Genomic DNA, 19,242 nt, shown 5'->3' with positions numbered 1-19,242 from the left:
GGCCTGTCAAGTGGATGCTTCAGCCGCCGGATCATAGGTGCAGGAAATCCACCGCCATAGACAAATCCCCCGCAGTCTTCATCGAAGTTGCTTCCTGCCGTCGAAGTGACTTAACAGGGAATAACCGACAAGTCTGTTTAAGATAAACAATGTCTCTTATGTAAGAACTCTGCTATAGGACGACCAGTTACCTGGGCGGAAAAAAACAATCTGAGGGACCTCGGCGCGTGAGGGATTTTGGGTACACTACATGTCACGATAGGGATAGTGTTACAGACACTCCTATGCAGACGCCCCCTTTCGGTCCCCGAAAGACAAGATGCAATACTCGGTGGTTACCACTGTATGTCGGACCATATGCACAGCATGTGATTCTAAGCAGATTAACAAGCCTCAGAAATTATATTATCTAATTGTTGAGTTTCTCATATCAGTCTTTTTCCAATTTCTTTCAGCACTCGAGTGCACCCCTGAACAAGAGAATGGTTTCTTGAACCACCAAGGGTTTTATTATTTGGAGTTTTTGCATTTATTATTAAAGATTCTCGACCTGAAGACAATATTTGATGCCATGGAGAATTTTGGCCCCCTTTAATGACTCCTTACTATGGTCTGCATGGGTAGTTTCATTGAATTATATATGTATGCATGTTATTAATCAGTTTAGCCTTTTTAGGCTGCAGATATTGCGCAGGAGACGGAAGTTGCCACATCTTGGGAACCGTTTCTTCTCATTTGGTATTGTACAGTCCATGTGCCAGGATTGCATTTTCTCCCCTGCATCTTGACCTGTTTCTCACATTATTAACTTTTTGATTTTGACATTAGAATACTCTTTCATTGCTTCAACAGAGTGGCATGCTCTGTGCCACTCGTGCATGTTCGGTTCGTAGCCTGCACATTTTGAGTCCTGTGTGCAGATGTTGAAGCAGAAATGGCTGAATAATTTGGCTTGGCAAGCCTTGAGAGTGGTATTGGCCAGGATCATTATGCATAGGGGACAGGCTAAGGCTTCCAGATGATCCAGCAGCCCATGGGTTCTGGCACCCGGCCTGGGATTCAGAGGTAGCAGAACAGGGGCCGGGTAAATGGTCAAATGGCTCTAGCCAGATGAGAGCTGGGGAGATAGCCATGAAGTTCACAGTAGGGTCTGCTCACCTTTCCCTCCAGCCATTGCTCATCACAAGCATTAATGCTCTTCCAAGTTAAGCAAAAGGTAGCCTGTTTCAACTCTAATGGGCTCTCATTTTATTTTAATTGCGGTCATCTCTGCGTAAGGTTTGTGTGCGTCATTCCAGTATCCTGCACAAAACCTGCACCCCATACAGCTAGTGAAACAGACTGTAAACTGGAGAAGACAGAATCAACTTCAATTCGACACATTCTCTGTGCACTCAAAGGAAGTCAGGTAACTGGACCCAACATTGCTTCAACCCACAGCAGTGAGCAAAATAATCATGTGCAAGGCATTTAAGTAGCAAGAGTGTAAGAGCGGCACACATGCATTATCCCCAACTTTAAGGGCCAATTTCTGGCCTGCCATACATGATGATGTTCCAGTTACCTGGGAGTAGGAAAGGCAGGAGTGGGGGGAGAGTCTATTTAACTATGGAGGACCGATAAGTGGTGCTTAGGCAGGTGGCTGTTTGTCGGTTGTTTTAGTTGCAGATGGTTATTCTTGCACCATAACCTGACCCATCATGTCAAACCATGAATACAAAGCCAACAAATGCAAGTGGTTCATGTGGTGGGTTTTTCCAGCCATGGTATAAGCTAGTTCCCGGAAGCTGTGACTTTAGTGCATTCAAAGGATTCAAAACTCATTTTGTGTGTCTGGATTCACGCCATATTGTGCTGAGGCCCCAGATTGGTCGGATATGCCTTTTGTGTCGATTCATGGGTTCTTGTCACTTCTCCCCAGAGGAGAGGTCTTCCCTGTGAGGCAAGGGGGATGAGCCAGCTATGCAACAATCCCCCTAGAGATAGCGGAAAGCCGGACCTCGCGGGGATAGACTCCCCTCATGGGAACAAGGACTCCTGCACTGTGATGGAACTGCCTTGCCTCTGAAACCATGACATCCCTGAGGTCGTACAAGAACCAACCTGAAAGCACTACTGTTTGTTACTGTAATATTCCCTCCTTTTCTCACTTAACACTACCAAGATGTGGAGAACCACACAGAGTAATAAGTCATCTCCCATACGTACTGAGAATAGGAAGAATGAATGAGCGATGCCAACTACTCCTCAGCTCCCAAAAGTACTGCGAAGAGGAAGATTGAAGGAGTGATAATAACTACTCCTTTCCAAGTCTAGACATTGAGTATAGGTGGTCCCAAAGAAGGCATGAAGAACACTACATTAATACAAACGAAAGACTACGCATGAAGCCTGTGAACCCCAGGAGATTCAAACCCACGAACAAGGAAGTCAGCAGTAGAAGCTGCTCCTTGGGCGAGAAGACACTCTGGAACGGTCCGCAGAGCACTATGTAGTCAGACAGAGACAGACTTATGCAGATGTTGGAGAGAGGCCGACAGGCCAAAAAACCTGCAGAGCAATCCCAGTGCAGTAGGAAGCGAAGAGGGACGCAAAAAGCAATCGACCAGAGCGAGCGCAGCAACCCGAGAAGAACCAGTGACATGTCCCCACCAGAAAAAGGGTTACAGGAGACATGGGTGATACGATAGAGGTTTGGGCAAGAGTGCAGAGAGCTTCGGGAGTAATCTCCCGCATCACAGTAATTGCAGGAAGATACCAAGAGTGAAGAGTACCTCGGGAGAAATAGTCTCCCTCCATCAGAAAAAGTCAAGGACATACACGAGTGAACTCCTTTGTGGCAATAGTCAAGAGGAAGATGAGGAAAGTATAGTAATATATACATAACGCGGAGAAGGAATAATTGTTGAGAAAGAATCATTGTTGGAAATGTAACCGACCCCCAAGAAGTCTCTGGAGGGGATCACAAGGCCTTCTCATAACTGTTGCAAGACTATCAGAAATCAGCCCATAATGCTGAACCACTTGGTCCAGGATAAAGGGAGTCATTCTCCTGGCTCCATTAGTGGTAGGAACGTTTTGGAGAGAGGACTGATTCTTTAGTTTAACAACCACCCTGATGATGAGCACCAGAGTTAGAATTCTGTTAGGTAGGGCAACCGTTCTAGTTACACAGAAAGATAGGTTCTTGTATTATTTGAATAAAACCTTGAGTTTGAAATGCCACCCCTTTGTTAGACTCCTTCGGTCTTACGAGACTTAAAAGTAAAGTGCATGTAATTCCCTCTCTGTTACAAAAGTGCTGCATGGTGCAGTGGATCTGAAATGTTAGCCCATTCATACCATATTCCACCCATCTAGGTAACTAGGCGTAGTGCCACAGCAGTCAGAGTTCCAGGTAAGTACTTCTGTATGTGGCAGGAAGTCTGATCTCCATGGACAAGCCTTGGCAAAGACAGTTTTTCTGAGTTTTTCAGTTTTCAGACATAGTTCCAGAAGAAGGCACTTTGGGGGTTTAAAAAGTAATGTGAAAGGCTCAGGGACTTGACCCAGTCAGGGGGGGCAGATGGAGGGTGGAGATAGGCACCACTCTCAATCTGGGGAAAGAGGCCTACATAATATTCACCAGAACCGGTCCTGCCCCAGGGGTGGGATGAGGAAGCTGGGAGTTCCTCAGTCTCTGCCCCCCCCCCCATTTCTGCCTTCTTGCATGTGGAAAGTACTAATGTTAATCATCCAATCCTGCTGTACGCTAGTCTGGCCAGCATTCTATTTGTTTTGTTCGTTTTATGACTACCTGCCTGAAAGACCATGCAACAGAGGAAAGTCGCCAGGCTCTGTCGAATGAAACCATCAACTAACAGATTGGAAATGCCAGCCCGGTCTAGCGACTTACCGTTTCTCTGCAACTGCAGCACAGCCACCAGAACCCGCACAGGCAAAACAGATTGGAGCATAGAGTGGAGAAAGAGGGGAGTGTAGAGTTGAAAGGTGTGGAGCAGAGGAGCAAAGCTGAGCGATTGTGGGACCTTTGGAGGGAGTATAAAGGGAGGGTACGGAACTCATGGTGGCAACAGTAAAAACAGACACAAGTGATCATAATTCAAGGGTGTTTATAAAACTGTAAATGCAGGGTGGAAAGAAAAGAAAGAAAGAAAGAAAGAGAGAGAAAGAGAGAAAGAGAAAAAGAGAGAAAAAGAGAAAAAGAGAGAAAAAGAGAGAAAAAGAAAGAAAGAAGTGTTCCAAATAATAAGTCAGAATGTGATTGCCAGGGGTCTCCTTTCCCACGTTTTCAGCACGGGACAAGGTGGATCTCCTGAGCACAGCACACACTCGAGCTTTCCCAGCACGAGTTGGCAGTTCCGTACCAGCTATCAGGTGTTCTTCGATAGTTGAGTCTCTTTTCAATAGTCTTTAGAGGGCCTGATGCTTTCAACAAACAAAGTTCAGTTCCAAATAAACGTTAGGTGATGGCTTTACCACTGGTTCCCCTCTTCCGGGTGCAGATCCCTCACCAGTCGTATTCAAACCTACTAAACAGTTCCTTTTCTCAATGAACTTTTGGGTGATTACTTCACCACTGGATCTCCCACGACCGGGCTCGGATCCAACTGACAAGGGAGACAATTCACTTCCCCTGGTCTTCCAATACTTCCCTCTGCCGGGTTCACGCTCGCCAACTTTTCCAAACAATTCATGGGGCACACCTCATGGTCGGGTCCACTCCGCTCACACTTTTCTTGTCGTCTGCTTCCCTCTGCCGGGTTCACTATCGGCAACTTTTACCAACAGTTCATTACGGGATTCTCCCCTTCTCGTTAGCATCCCTCCACCAGGTTCACTCTTGCCAACCTTTACGATATACAGTTCATGTTCTAATTTTCATCATGCAGGATTCACTTCCCTTTCTTACAAACATTTGTCGGTCAAAGACTTTCGACGGTACAGAGGATTTTACCAGACCCCTGTATGACCACTTTGACCTCTCTTCGCCTCTTTCCATGGCCTTCTGGTTACAGTAGTCTCTACCATTGGGTAATCGCCCAGCGTTTCCTGTGTGAGCACCCATGTCGTGCCGGACGTCTCTGTTGCAGGTTTTCCCCTACTTTCATCAATAGTTCTTTCAAGCCTTACAAAGTTCAAATTAGCTGCTTGCTACTTTTCATTTAACAAAGCCCAGTTTCTTATCTAATCTCCCCTCAACTCACCGGCTGCGATGTACTGCTTGGCTTTCTTCTGCTTCGAGTCAAGGTTGGTACCAAGGAGACCAGTGTCTCTCCCCGGCTTGGTTATCAGCGGAGGACTGTCTAGTGTACCATTGACATCTGCTGCAACACACACTGGCCTTTGTTCGCAGTACTACGTTTTTGTCTGCTGAGGTTTCACGGGCCATGAGAGGAAAGGGCAAGGTCACTTCTCTCCTCACCCTCTCGGTATTCGCCTGCCTTTGGTCTTTTGCCTCCTCTAAACTGCCGTGCTGAATTAGCGTTCAGGTTGCGCAGTCTGCCTTGCTCGTCTTGTGCTCCACCTTTTATCCCTGTGGGGATAGGAAAGGGCCATCATGTGTGTGTGATTTGGGTCAATTGCCTGATCCTTGGGTTGGGACATGTCAGGCAAACTGCTTTAGAATTAGTCTGTGGTCTTTCGTGGTATATGAAAGTGCTTGTGTCGGAAAAAGGGGGTGGAGGGGTGGCAGAGAGTATCCGAGTATCCTACACGGTAAGATGGGAAAAAGGTATTAGAAGGTTGGTTGGCTAACTCAGAAGGATGAGATGTATAAGGTTTGTGGAATGAACGACAAATGACCAGAGTTTTTATCGTGACCTTGACAGGGGGGATTGTGAGACTGGTAGTGTGTTAATGCAGTATAATGGGGTTTCAGAAAAGAATAATCAGAGGGATGAGAGGAAGAAGGGTTGTGAGTATTTAGGAAAAGAAACAGGAAAACAGGGATTCTGGGAGATGTGGTTTGAGTCTAATGGGGTGTCTGCTCCTAGTTGGTTTACCAGAGGTGTAGGGGAGGTTGGATTTTATGAAGGGAATCCCGAATAAGAGTTTCAACAAGGCTTACTCGGGAGAATACCCTCAGGTTTCTCACAGGGGACAGTAAGGAGAAGGTAAGATCAGGGCAAGGAAAGCAAGGGCGTGAAAACCCGGAGTGAGGGGAACTGGGCATTTGGAAAGAGGTGTGGCTGTTCAAGGGCCTTACAGGTCATTACATCTCTGACTAAACCAATGATGTACATCCTGGCATTTGGGAATATACCCAATTTCTCATGCTAGGGGGTGGGGAAACAGTGCCTGTAAGGCATGCCTTCTCCTCCACATAGATAAGGAGAGCATTTCAAACTCTTTATTAAGCTTATCCTCAGTCTATTGTGGGTTTAAAATGTTGAACCACTGAGGCCTTCGCAGACTGGAGAATATTGCCAGCACACTTGCTAGTGTGGACAAATGGGATTGGCGTTTGAAAAGCATCCTCTGAAGTCATCAGCATTATATTATGGGGCAGGTAGAGCTATGTTTCTGCATGCCCACTTCCTGAATTCTCTAAAGCAGCATAGCTCCAACCATCCGGCCCATTCCTTGCCTCTAAATTTTGAAGGATGACGTTGAGACAACACATTTATGATCTTTAAGGCAAAAATGGATTCCCTTAGTAGAAACTAAAAGGGACAACATATTTAAATGTTATTTGACTAAAATTGCAGTTGGAAGCATAATGTTATGAACAATCTGCCTCAATCACTGCCAAAAGTGTCTCAAAATAGGTTTTCCCAGCAGCCCATTTGCACCCACCACAGGCTGAATAACATGGATGCCATTACCTGATGAAGCTGACTCTCCTGGCCACCTCTTCCGTAGCATCCATAGTCGCTGGGACATCTTCTACGAAAGCAATGCCATAGAGCAGGAAGTTCTGCAGGAAGGTCTTCAGCCCTTTGTCAGTCTCCATGAAGTCCTTCAGTTTTACGGAAGGCACCTTGGCATTGTTGTAAATCTCCAGGTTCCAGAGCTCTCGGCGTTGGATGGGGTAATGCTGCTGTGCTTCATAGCTGTTCTTGTACAGCCACTCCAGAGCATACTTTGTCCTGTGACCATCAGGCCCTGGGGTACAGGCATACAAAACATATTAAAAAGGTCTTGAGGTGCATTATCATAGATTACTAAACTCAGAAAGCCCTATGGACTGAATGTTTGTTCCCTGTAGCCAACAGACAAGTAGATGAGGGCAGGCAGTTTCAGGTTCTACTTAGAGCCTACACAAATCAAGCTGCCTGCCCAAGCCAATCTGTATAAGAGCACGGTTATTCATGTTAAGAATGCAATAGAAATGCCCAGATATGTCCACATTCAATAGCACATTACAAAAATCCCCCCAATTCCCTGGAAGAACTGTCTGGCCTCGGTTCATTTCCCTCAGAGGCCCGCAAGTGACTACTATGTGCATCTTTAAAACGCTCCTCTTTTACTAGCATCAAGGAACATCAGAGCCACATGCAACAATACTGGGAATTAGGTAATGTATCCAAACGCTCTAATGGAAATGTGTGAGCACTGAAGACCAATCCTGCCATGCCGGTGCAAGGATTGTGTGGTTTACGACTGTTCCTAGCTGGTTTAACTACCTACTCCTTGATGAGCTATCAGCTTAAATCGCAGATGCAAATGCCATTTGTGCACCCCAGTGGACCCCACTTATGCCCGCCACAAGCCCATCAGGGCCGTGGTATACAATGCGTTTCCCTGTGCAAATATTGCACAACTGTGTTTGTGGCCTCCATCTATTGGGGTATCACAGTTACAATGTATCCACCGTTATGACTGGTTTGACAGCAATCAGTACAGCATACAGTGCTCAAAGATTAAGAAGTGTATTACAACATTGGTCTTTCTATCCAAGGACTTCTTTAGTAAAATAAATAACAAAAATATGTTTGCATACCAATGCAGTAACAATACGACAGATGTACTTGTTAATCCAAAACCAGAGAGCCCCTCTAGATCCAAACCCAGAAAAGCTGGCACATTTCCGTGCCTCTCGTGCTGCAATTATACTAACACTATCAAAGGCGAAGTAGTTTTGCATCCCAAAAAAGGCAAAACAATTAAACTATATCATTTTGCAAGCTGTGATACGAGCAAAGTTGTACATGCGATTAAGTGCCCATATGGTCTTCTTTATGTTGGTAAGACGGGCCGCAAAGCCAAACTCAGGTGGAATGAGCCTCTTACATAGGGACCCACAATCCCAACTCAGTTGTAGCAAGTCATTTTGATTTTAAAAAAAAAAAAAACAGCAAATATCACAAATCAGATTCCAAATTCGAGGTTACTGAGACAAAACATACGAGGATGAGCATTAATAAAAAATTGGATCAAAAACAAGAATGGATAGATGGATTGGAAACAGTTTTTCCGGACGGGATGAATGAAGAACTATGTTTCGACTTTTATAGTTCTTTATGTATTTATTTTTTTGTATTTATTCAATTTATATAGCGCTTTACGCAAAAGCGCTTTACATTACAACAACAGGAATAAATTAGAATAATAAAATAGAAACTAAATTGCAAAACATGAGACAAACCTTCAAACACAGTATATAGAACAATTTACGTTGCTGAACAGCATGGTAGATGTGCAAGCATCCACCATGCTGTTAAGCAACGTACAATCGAATTGTAGAGTACATGTTATGTCTATAGGATGTAAAGATGTACAACATAGGGCTTTAATGCCAAAACATCTTTTTTGTGACATATAGTGATGTACAATCATTTGTTGTCATACAAATCTATTCCGGTGATAGATAGATCTATCCATCTATATCTATATATATCTATATATATCTATATATATCTATATATATGTATATATATATAGTACGGGTAATGGAAATGTATATCACTAGATTACTGTCAAACCAGTCATGACAATGGATACACTAACTCTATACACTTTGGCTATGTGAATACCAATTATGTAAATGGATAATTTTTGCTGTGAATATTGCAATCTCTATTTTACGTACTTGAAGATTATACATGATTTGAATGAGAGGGACAATATCAAGATCAGATTCATGATAATGTCACAGGGAAATGTGTTCCACTGCTACTCTAGAAATTAAGATAATTGTTATGAGTTAATAATGTAATATTCTCATTTGTTCGATACCTTGGTCCTAATATATAACCTGTATAGATGTATTACGCTAGTTTTGTGCTACCCAAGATGAATTACGATGCTACACAGTCCAAATATGATCAACCCTATTTATTAGCATGGTCGTAATATATATTTTTTAACTATGAAAACATCAAGTTTAATAGCAAAATAGATCCACTATTATGGCCTCATTATGACTTGGCATTAACATGTTTTACCCACGAGAACTAACAAATAATAAGTATTCATTATTGTAAGTAATTCTGGGTATACACAGGTGCGATCTAGTACATTATTAGAGTAGATCCAATGCTACGTTTATGCGCACATATCCCTTTGTTTATATTCCTGCATAGTCATTGCATCCCGACGCGGTGTGCGGTGTGCGCGTGTGCGTGTCGTTACATGGTTTACCGTTTGGACATAGGTATCCGTCTTTTTGTGTTATAGCAAGGTAAAGACAGGCCACACAGTTTACTCCCTCTTGAGGTCTACGGAAGTGATGTAGTCGATTGTGAGGTGAGTTTTTGGTGACTATCACAACACCATGTTTATTAGTTTTAGAAGACATCTTCATATTAATGGGGTTTAACTGTTGAATTACAGGCTTCTTTTCAAACAAAACGCTGATAAGGCCTCTGAATAGCTTATTGACACATTTATGAGTAGTTTAAGAAACTTTATAGATTCAGGACCATTAACAGCAGCAGTGTGTATCAATACATTATGTTACATTGGAGATAAAGAATATTAGACATTGTGGAAAATAATCTTTTGTGATTATATCAAGTGGGATAGTAAGTAAGTCCAAATGAGACCAAACACTGTATTGTACTTGAGTTAAGTGGAAAATATTTTTTCGTTATGTAGATGTACACTATTTTCATTTTTGTTGCAGAACTATCAAACACAGTGGTGCTATAGAGGCTGAACGGGTAGGGTGCATGCTCCAATTTATTCTAATATCAAAATGTAATTTTCTGTTAGGTTATATGACTATAACACAAGCTATATTGATATTTACTCTGCATCTTTACTAGAAAAAGCCCCGATAGACCATCCGTCCGAAATGCATTGGTTGGGATCTCTGCTGCTTCTTCTGTAAAAAGAATGCAAAGCACCATTAAATGGATTGTTTGAAGACATCTGTTGTATTTATTATGTAAATGATAGAATATTTGAATATGTTGCAGTAGTGTTCACTCCACATGGCTTTCCCACAAACTGTCAGTATTGCCAATGTTTTTTTCTTTTGCTGTTATCAGCTGGAGTAAGTGCATTCAGACAGAACACATTTGTATAGTATGCTTTCACTTGTGGGAAACCCGAGGGCATCCTCACACCTACTCCCCTCGGATCCTCTTCTCAGGTTGCCAGGGAAAGGCCAGAACTTTTTGATCCTGACCCTGGGGGTGGAGATGCGAGGGAGGATCACCTGGGTGGAGGGTCCTTAGGGAAAAGATGCCCGCTGGTGAGACATGGTACCCCCCGCCCACTACCCTCCTCCTGCCTTTATAGGCTGCTGACAAACACTTCCCTGTATTTCCCCTCATTCAAATCAAAATAGTAATGAAAAGAGGAAGAAGTGACTAAGAGTAATCCGCTAGAGGCCCATGTGCGGCTGAATGTTGCCATGCACAGAATGACTCTAGCAGATCTGCATAAGCAGGTAGGAGGGTAAATGCATACTGAGGCCCCTGGCTTGTTCACTCTGCACTAGGAGAGTGATCACCTTCACAGTGCATTCTTCAACTCTGAGGGTGGTTGTCCCTCAATACCGCAGGTGGTGCCGACTGAGTTTTGCTCAAGGAATAACTTTTGCAGGTCAGCCAAGTGTGTCAAAGACCGTGGACAAGTATTCAGCTAATTTGCACTGGCCACAGATGAGGGTTAAAGTGAAAGCAGTCAGGAGGTGCAAAAAAGCCCCTTAAATTCTCCTTCCTGTGGTTGGAAGATCTGAAAACTGAATCCATCTTAGTGGCCATAGGCCATGCTTCTCTACCAAGTCACTGTCCCCCTTACAGATCATAATGGGGCCTGTAGTGGCAAAGCCTGCTATTGGGATTTGCTCTTGTGCAAGTGTTCATATCCGCATATATGAAGGATATTTGGGATGAGCGCAGAGTCACACATTATCTAGACTAGATCCTTCCATGAACAAAGTAATGGGCTGGTGGAGAGAGGAGATTGAAAGAACAAGACCACAGAAGGCATGATGGGTGGACTGAAAAAGCCCTAAAGAAGAGACGTGGATGGTCTCTTGCCATGACTGCCGTTCATATACAAAAAGGTGCCACATGATATATTAGTGTGTAGTCCCTCCGAGCTTCAATTCCGCCAACCTATTAAACGTCCCCAAACTATAAGGTACTTCGCATGCTTTAGAAGAGGGCCCCAGTATGAATGTTTCTCTTTATAGCCCACGGGCACTCTTATCCAGAGGTTTTACCTTTGGCACTGCGGTTACTCAGCATATGAAAAGATACATTCTAGCCAGTTTTGAGACAGAAGCATTCCGAATGATGATCAACCTGCCCGATGCTTCACGCACCTGCCCACCATCCACAACCTGAACCCTGTTACCGCTGTCGATCCTGCACGGGTTGCTAATCTAGACCTAGAGTTTCAAAGTCATCCCTGGTAGCCTTTCCAAACCTTTCACCACATCAACATGCATGGAATACCAAAAAGACTGCTTGATGGCATCAAGTCTTCTAAAGAGCCTAAGATCGTGAAGTGTACGGATTTCTGTGTGTACGGTTCTTTGGTACTTGTTTTAGACACCAGCTGTGCCGCTATATGGTCAAGTCCATCCTGAGCGCGTTATAAATACTCAATACTCAAGGAAGGACACAAAACAGATTTATCCGGGCCTATTCTTGAAAGATTGAAGGCCTGTACTTAAAGACAAAATGAACAGAGACACAAAAGGTTTAGTAGCTTTTGAATATAAGTGAACATTAGCAACCTTCACATGGGCTTTATTCTGAGAAACTAAAGCAAGAAGAACCCAGAGAAGATTTAAAGGTATTAGCAAGATCTGCTGGCAAACCAAGAAGTGAAGTGAAGAATAAGACAGCCAGTAGGAAATAGAACCCTGGCCTATGAAAGCAAAAGAAAGTGTGTGCTTGAAGTCTTCCGTTTTCAAAAACGAGACACCATGCATGTGTCAATCTCCAGAAGATAGTGGTGGAAACGATGGGTATCACCACTAGTTGTCTGCAGGCACAACTGGGCATCATACTGTTGCATGGGGACACCCATGCCAGTGGCCAGATCCACCAGTGGTTTCTTGTTAAGTTGAAACATGGCCGTTGGGACCAAGCCCAGGTGCAGTCCATAAGGCAGTCAGAGGATCAGAGAGGGCCAGTACCACCGTGACCTAACAGCAACATTTCTAAAGCTGCCTCCACACCCCCTCCAAAACCCCCAACAAGCCCATACGGTGTAGTCGGGTGTCAAGGAGTATCCCACAGTCGATTCGATCAAAATCTGCCAAGTAATCAAAAAGCAGCAGCCAGATGCTTCCTACCAGTCCATCACACACTCAATATCATCTAGGGCCTGCAGAGAAGCAACCAGGTTAGTAACAAGACTCAATGTGTCGAAGAATTGCTGTGGACCCCCCCTTCCGCCACCTACCACTGGTAAAATTATTCAGTTTAACAGACACGACCGAGAACGTGCTTCGAAAAGGAAGGCAAGTTACTGGCCAGTAATTAGATGAACACACGGTCCAGAGAGGATTCATTTTGAGAATATGGGTCACGGGTCCAGTTTTTAGGGAATCTGGAATGCATCCTTGAGCAAGGGAACGGTTAGCCAATTGATTAGCTCATTATATGAAGCTCTGGTTAGTGTGCTGCATCCAAATATTTGCTACAAATATACGTAGATCGGAGTGGCCTACCAAGATCTACCACTGTGAAATATAGGAAGGATGTTGTATTGTTGCATCATTTTTAAAAGGAGTTCTTTCCAAAAAGAGCAGGACAATGACCTTACGTCACCAATCAATTGGTGTCTTTTAAATATCTCCAAAACAGCAATTTTCAACCCATGGCCCACATACACAATTGCAACTTAAATACAAATTGTATTGCAACTAATTCTAGAATATTACCCTGCAAATGATTGAAGAACTGACAATTGTGCACTGGATTAAAGGAACCCACCTAAAACCAAGGCATGAGAACAAGTTGTGCCAAAATAGGTGCATTTGTAGACAAGCCACAAAGCGTTACCCGGTGTGGAGTAGAACAGCGAACTTGGGTTTAAAGCCAGTGGCAGGCTTGGTGCCCTCTGGAACAAGAAACCCAGTGGTCTCCTATGGTTAATCTAGGATGCAAGTGCGTTACCGTAGGAGTCTACTAGGGACATGGCCTGAGCCCTAAAATCAGGAAGAGTGCAGATATATGGGGGTTATCCTCCAAATTGCTACCAGTAAACCGGTGGCTAGACACCCAAGAACACAGAGGGTCCCTCCTGGGGACGGTGAATATGGGAAGCATAAGTGGGACGGGGGCTGTGGAGAGCACTAGATTGCTAACCTACCTCTGTTCTCGTCTTTCGACAGAGGAATTCATTGACAGCCGCAGGAGGAGGATGGATGAAGGTGCCCACCCAGCTAAGAAGATGCTTCGAGTGCTGCCACAGATCCTGTGCACAATCAGGACCCACGTAAAAAGATGTATGCAGCACGAATGGAGGCTCTAACCACCAGAGAACCATTAAGGGGCAGGTAGTTTTAAAAGGAGGAATACAATTGCATTCCAAGTGCAAAAGAGGTGTAGTGGGTGGACCCTGCAGGTGGAGTGCTTACGCATGTATGCCCTTGGGATTTGCCTGGGTCAAAATAGCAAAGACGACATTTTGATAAGTGGGGCAGTACATAGGATGGATACAGTTTGGGCTCTCACTTTGCTAGACAGCAGAGACTCCTTCACCTGAAAAACCATCAGTTACAGCAGACGTTTGTGGAGGTCACGATCAGTGACCCACTTCCACGTGATGCAACCAAAGGAAGGGGCGATGCTGACTGGTGAATGCCGACAGTGGCGAGTGTTAGACTTGCTGTTCAGGTGTAGGTGTGGTGAAACATACAGGAGAGAAATTCAGGTGCAGTATCGAAGAGCACAGTCAGATGGATACGAGCACTGCAGGACAGTGATACAGAGTTTAGTCTCTGCACGGTGACAATGTTTAAGTAGCCAGCATGTTACGGCATGGGTTATAGGGCACTCGAACATACAAGACATCTGCCGCTGGCAACTTCATCTCACCATCTTTCCCAAGGCAACCACAGCTAACTCCATGGGGAAGCACCAAGGGCCTATTGGCCTTTTTAAAGGTTGCGTTCTTGCCAGTCACCAATAGAGACCCAAAGGGGAAAAAGGCAGGCAGGATCACAATGACCTACTTCACAAGTGTATAAAAGGCACATTTCCTGCATTTACTACTGGAACAGAGCTTTATTCTAAAGACATTTATTCAAAAAACAGTAATTGCTTCTGAGAACTCAACAGATTCATATTTTACTTTGATTTTTAGATTTTAGGAATCAAACCAGACTCTGATAGGCATCACAGACTTTGCAATACTTAATTGGAATACAATGGGTCAAGAAATACAATGGTTGGTGGATTGGGTTCAGTAGAAGTAAAGGAATTGCTAATCAAAACTGGAGGTCTAGCCACAAATAACCTCCTTCAATAGGATTCTAGGAGCATCAGTGGGTGGAGGTTTGGGGACAACATCAGAGCCCATGGCAGCAGGAAATACCTTGAGGCTCCTATGCCCCAAACCCCGTCAGAAGAGCTGATCTAGCAGTCAGGCAGAGGGAAGAAATCACTCAGAGGCGCTACTCACATGTGAAGTAAATGGAGTCTTCATCTGTTCGAACGTTTGTCGGCTTGATGTCCAGTTCAACTGTGGTGGTGTCGAGCATACGCTGATTGGTCTTCAGATCGTAGCAAGCGGATGAGCGGCAGTTATCCCGAAGCCAGACGAAATTAAACCTTGCACAGGTGTCAGCATACGTGAACTCTGGAAGGAAATAAAACGATTGTAGAGATGAGAGTTAAAGGTCTGTTCTTAGCTGTACGCCTCCAGCTGTCAGAAACTAGAAACCCTGGGGGGGTTGGCACTGGATTTAGACTCGAGAAGGAAAAGTTCTTCCAATAAAAGCCCAACCAAGATGAAGGTAAATGCAAGTCCCCTTACTAGTGATGACAAAGGTTACTGTAGCATATAAAGGCAGTATAACTGTGTGCAAAGTCTAGGATACACAAGAAGGCATGAAAGTCAAAGATTGACCCTCCAAACTAGAATAATTATCTACAATGGTAACAGTCAACCTGAGCAAGTACGAATGGGCATGCACAAAAGACTACAACATTTGCAGGAAGACCGGAGGCTCCTTTATCAAACAACCCATAACCAGAGCCCTCTGCCCCCCCCCCGCCGTCCAGTGTGAATCTGAAATGATTACATTCTCATGTATGCCTACAATAGAGATGATCTCCTGTGCTGCAATGTAATGTGATGTGATAACAGTAGTAGATAAACCCACAGTGGCATGCGTTTGGGTCATCAGTGCCTACAGTGGCAAGATTCAGGAGCCGTTTAATCCATGGTGGCATCCCACTGGGTACTTCTGGCTATTGAGGTATGTTAAAAGGAATAACTGTCTCCAGAATGCAACATCTCATTGGAAGCTGTGGCCACAGCGCCATGTGCATGGGTAGCTGCACGCACTGTGGGAAACGGTCCATCATGGCATGATCCAGGAGCATAAGTGCAACGGTGGAATCAGTCATGATCTATGTAACAATACTGTAATGATCAAGGAGCAGCTGGTATAATTCCAGGGAAGTTGCCATCGTTGGTGACATTCCTCAGGGCTAGCCCAGTTCACAGAGGCATGATCAACTATTCGATGTAACCAGAGGGTCATATCTCAGGTGAAGATGTGTCTGTAGTGCTGTAGCAAAGGGTAGCTGGGCCCGCGGTCTCAAGCTGCTTAGAAGTTGCTGTGTCTGATGGCATGCTCCAGTGGTTGCAGCGCCTCGGTGGCATGGCCTAGCACTAGCAGAGCCAGACATGCCATATTACGCTGTGTCGGATGACATGCTCCATGGGTACCAGTGACTCTGTGGCATGGCCCAGCATTTGCAGAGCCAGACATGTCATAAGAAGCTGTGTCTGAAGGCATTCTCATGGGGTACCAGTGCCTCTGTGACATGGCCTAGCACTAGCAGAGCCAGACATGCATAGGAAGCTGTGTCTGAAGGCATGGTCCCGGTCCATCTGAGCTCATTATGGAAAGAGGCAGCAGTGCCATGATCTGGAAAAACTGCAAGGTCTGGGATAACTACTCTAGAGACTGGCCAGGGATAACATTCCCGGCGGTGGCACGATCTAGAATGGTCCAACTGAGGCCAAGGAATGCCACAGCAAACATGGAACCTAACCTAGGACGCATGAGCGAGGGTAATGAGGCAGGAGGGAAGAGATCCACGGGTTGCTGTTCCATGGAGCAAGATGTAGGGGTAATGCATCCGAGCTGACATGACTATGCAGTAGTTGCAACTTTGTCGTCGTATGCATCTCATGTCCTCTTCTAGGACACTGCAGGTCTGATTTCCAACTGTGCACGTATCCATGGGTACTCGGGTCTCTTCAATGTACACAGCCCTTGAGGTGCGCTTGAGGCACTTTTATTTAGCTTTGTTTCTCGAAGCACCCCAAAAAAACATGCAAGCCACTGCCTCTCAATTTGCTTGTTAAATTCTTCGTAATGACATGTAAAAAAAAAACACAAAAAAAAACTGTCAAGTTTCCATGGTCAAGTACTTTGAAACCATCACAAATGTATTGAGGGGCATAGAAAACGCATTGAATACGCAGCCCGTGGAGTAACTTTGCTGAAAATGTTGGGGGGGACATGACATCTGGAGAAAAAGTGCCCCAGCCAAATGAATGGGGACGAAATTGTGTGCAATGAAAGATGGGGGGGGGGACAAACACACCCTCTCCCCTAAAATTACGCCCATGTACGCAGCCCAGAAAAGAGGGGGCTTCAGTGAAAAAGTGACTGAAGTGGCACAAAAATGCTCTGAATATATAGCATCAACAAGGGGAGGAGAATGCAAGGACTGGTCAGTAAAGTAAAGATATGAGTTTTCCTGGTGACCACATCCCTCCCTCCCGGTGCTTAGAAACACCTGCCACCACCCAGGGGGCATGAAATAATTGTGTCAATAAAGCCTGCCTCTGTGCAATGATCACCCCTCATTGCCACTTACCCCTCAGTCTGGGCATGTATCTCAGTGTGATGCACACAACCAAGGACAAGCTCTCATCCGTCTTCCAGCTAGCCAGCTACCCCTCGACACTAGGTGCTTAACCAGCATTTTCCCCCATAAAGGGAAAATACATTGTCCATTGTTCAGTTCATTGCTGTTACTTAGGATTTTGCTTCGGAGGGCTGAAAATAGATTCTTATCTGCCAACTGTTACACTTTCTTTGCTGACCCACTCAAAAGCTGCAACTGTTAGACCTCTGTTAAATAAAACGTCTCATGACAAACTCTCTCCAACTTCCAATGTCTTGTTTATGCCCAGTTTACTTTTGATCTTAATTCTCAACCTCTTTTCCCTGTATGCCAAACTGGCTTTGGCCGGGTCAGTGCACAGAATCTGACCTATTGTCAGTTTCCAACACCCATTCTACATGCCCATCCTTTAAAGCCTTCTTCTACTCTCAATCATGGTGCTTTCGAAACTTGATTGTCCTACTTTGCCCGTTCGTCGTTCTATGGGGATGGCTGTGTTGGTTCTTCAGTGGTTTTCCTCCCATCTGCAAAACCAATATTGTTCCAACCCCGGCAAAGATAGTTCACATTCTGGTCTACTTTGATGTGGTGTTCCCCAAGGGTCTGTTCTGGGATCCGTTCTTTATATTTCTTCTCTGGCCTCTCTCATCTTAGACCATTCATGTTCATTTCTTTGCAGAGGATATCCCAGAGTTTGCTTGATTTCCATTCCTTTGCCGATTCCGTCCATCAGTTTTTATCGGCGGCTTGCCTCTTTGCAGTTAGCCCGTAGTTGTCTTCTGACCTTCATCTCAAAACACATTTTGCTTTTCCACATTTCTCCATCTGTTGTCCTTCAATTTCTGTAAGTAATCAATCACACAAGTATGATTTTATTTTTGATTCGTCTTTTCCTTTACATCGCGTAGCGGGCTAACCTCCCGAGCCTCACAAGGAAAGGCTCCCCATGGGGAGAAGTAACTGAATCCTGTGATTCGTCACAAGCCCCAAATCATAGTTTCCAATGACCCAAACATATGTTTGCATCCCGAGCATGCACTGGATTTGCTTAATCCTGGTATGCTCATCTTCTCAGGGGTCTAATATATCCTTAAATAACTTGATCTATCTCTCTGTTTCACCCAAGTTAAGACATTTGGGGTATATTCCGACAAATTGACTCCCACCTCGCTTCAGTCATTCCAGAATAAAGACATCTTGACTACCCCTGAAGGAGCTTGCCATTCCCTTTTTGCGACACCATTCAAGAGCTTCTAAACAGAGACCACCATTGGATCTAAGATCTTGATAAGATCTTGGAGTCTGAAGGGGAATCATGCTAAGAATGTAGTTGATACGCGGGGCAGCCCTCCTCTTCAAAGCACTGACCTTGCCCCATAGGAATCACTTAAGGGAATCCCATCTTGCTAAATCCAATGTTAGCTCGTCAACAGCCATCTTCAAATTCACAATCATCATCCCATTCACATTACTTGTTAACTAAATATCTAAGTACAGCATTTTGTCGAGACACCCTTGGAATCCATGGGTCATCAAGTTTGCTTTCAAACGTGAGAGCGCAAAGCAAGGCCTCAGATTTGAGCCAGTATATCTTCTAACCAGATAACCAACCCTACCCATCTATCTGCTTCCTTGGAGTAGGCATAGAATTGGCAAGGTCTTGTAATACCAAGAGGAGGTCATCGGGTTACAACCACAACTTCTGCATTATACCATTGAAGTGGACTCCCATGAT

At 44.6% G+C, this 19,242-nt stretch overlaps 1 protein-coding gene across 5 annotated transcripts in view; it reads right to left on the bottom strand.

Annotated features, from left to right (window-relative positions):
* LOC138570232 (trimethyllysine dioxygenase, mitochondrial-like) overlaps positions 1-19,242 on the bottom strand; it is a 280,902-nt gene that overhangs the window by 103,597 nt on the left and 158,063 nt on the right. For all 5 annotated transcript variants that reach the window (XM_069648970.1, XM_069648971.1, XM_069648973.1 and 2 more), the window contains exons 3-4: positions 15,040-15,216; positions 6,828-7,107 (exon numbers count right to left, since the gene is read on the bottom strand). In XM_069648970.1, the coding sequence (XP_069505071.1) occupies positions 6,828-7,107; positions 15,040-15,216 (457 nt within the window). The remainder of the gene's footprint in view (positions 1-6,827; positions 7,108-15,039; positions 15,217-19,242) is intronic.

The sequence above is a fragment of the Ambystoma mexicanum genome, chromosome 2q (genome assembly GCF_040938575.1).
Source record: "Ambystoma mexicanum isolate Mex_15411 chromosome 2q, UKY_AmexF1_1, whole genome shotgun sequence".
NCBI lineage: Eukaryota > Metazoa > Chordata > Amphibia > Caudata > Ambystomatidae > Ambystoma > Ambystoma mexicanum.
This window is presented reverse-complemented; position numbering and strand designations above follow the sequence as displayed.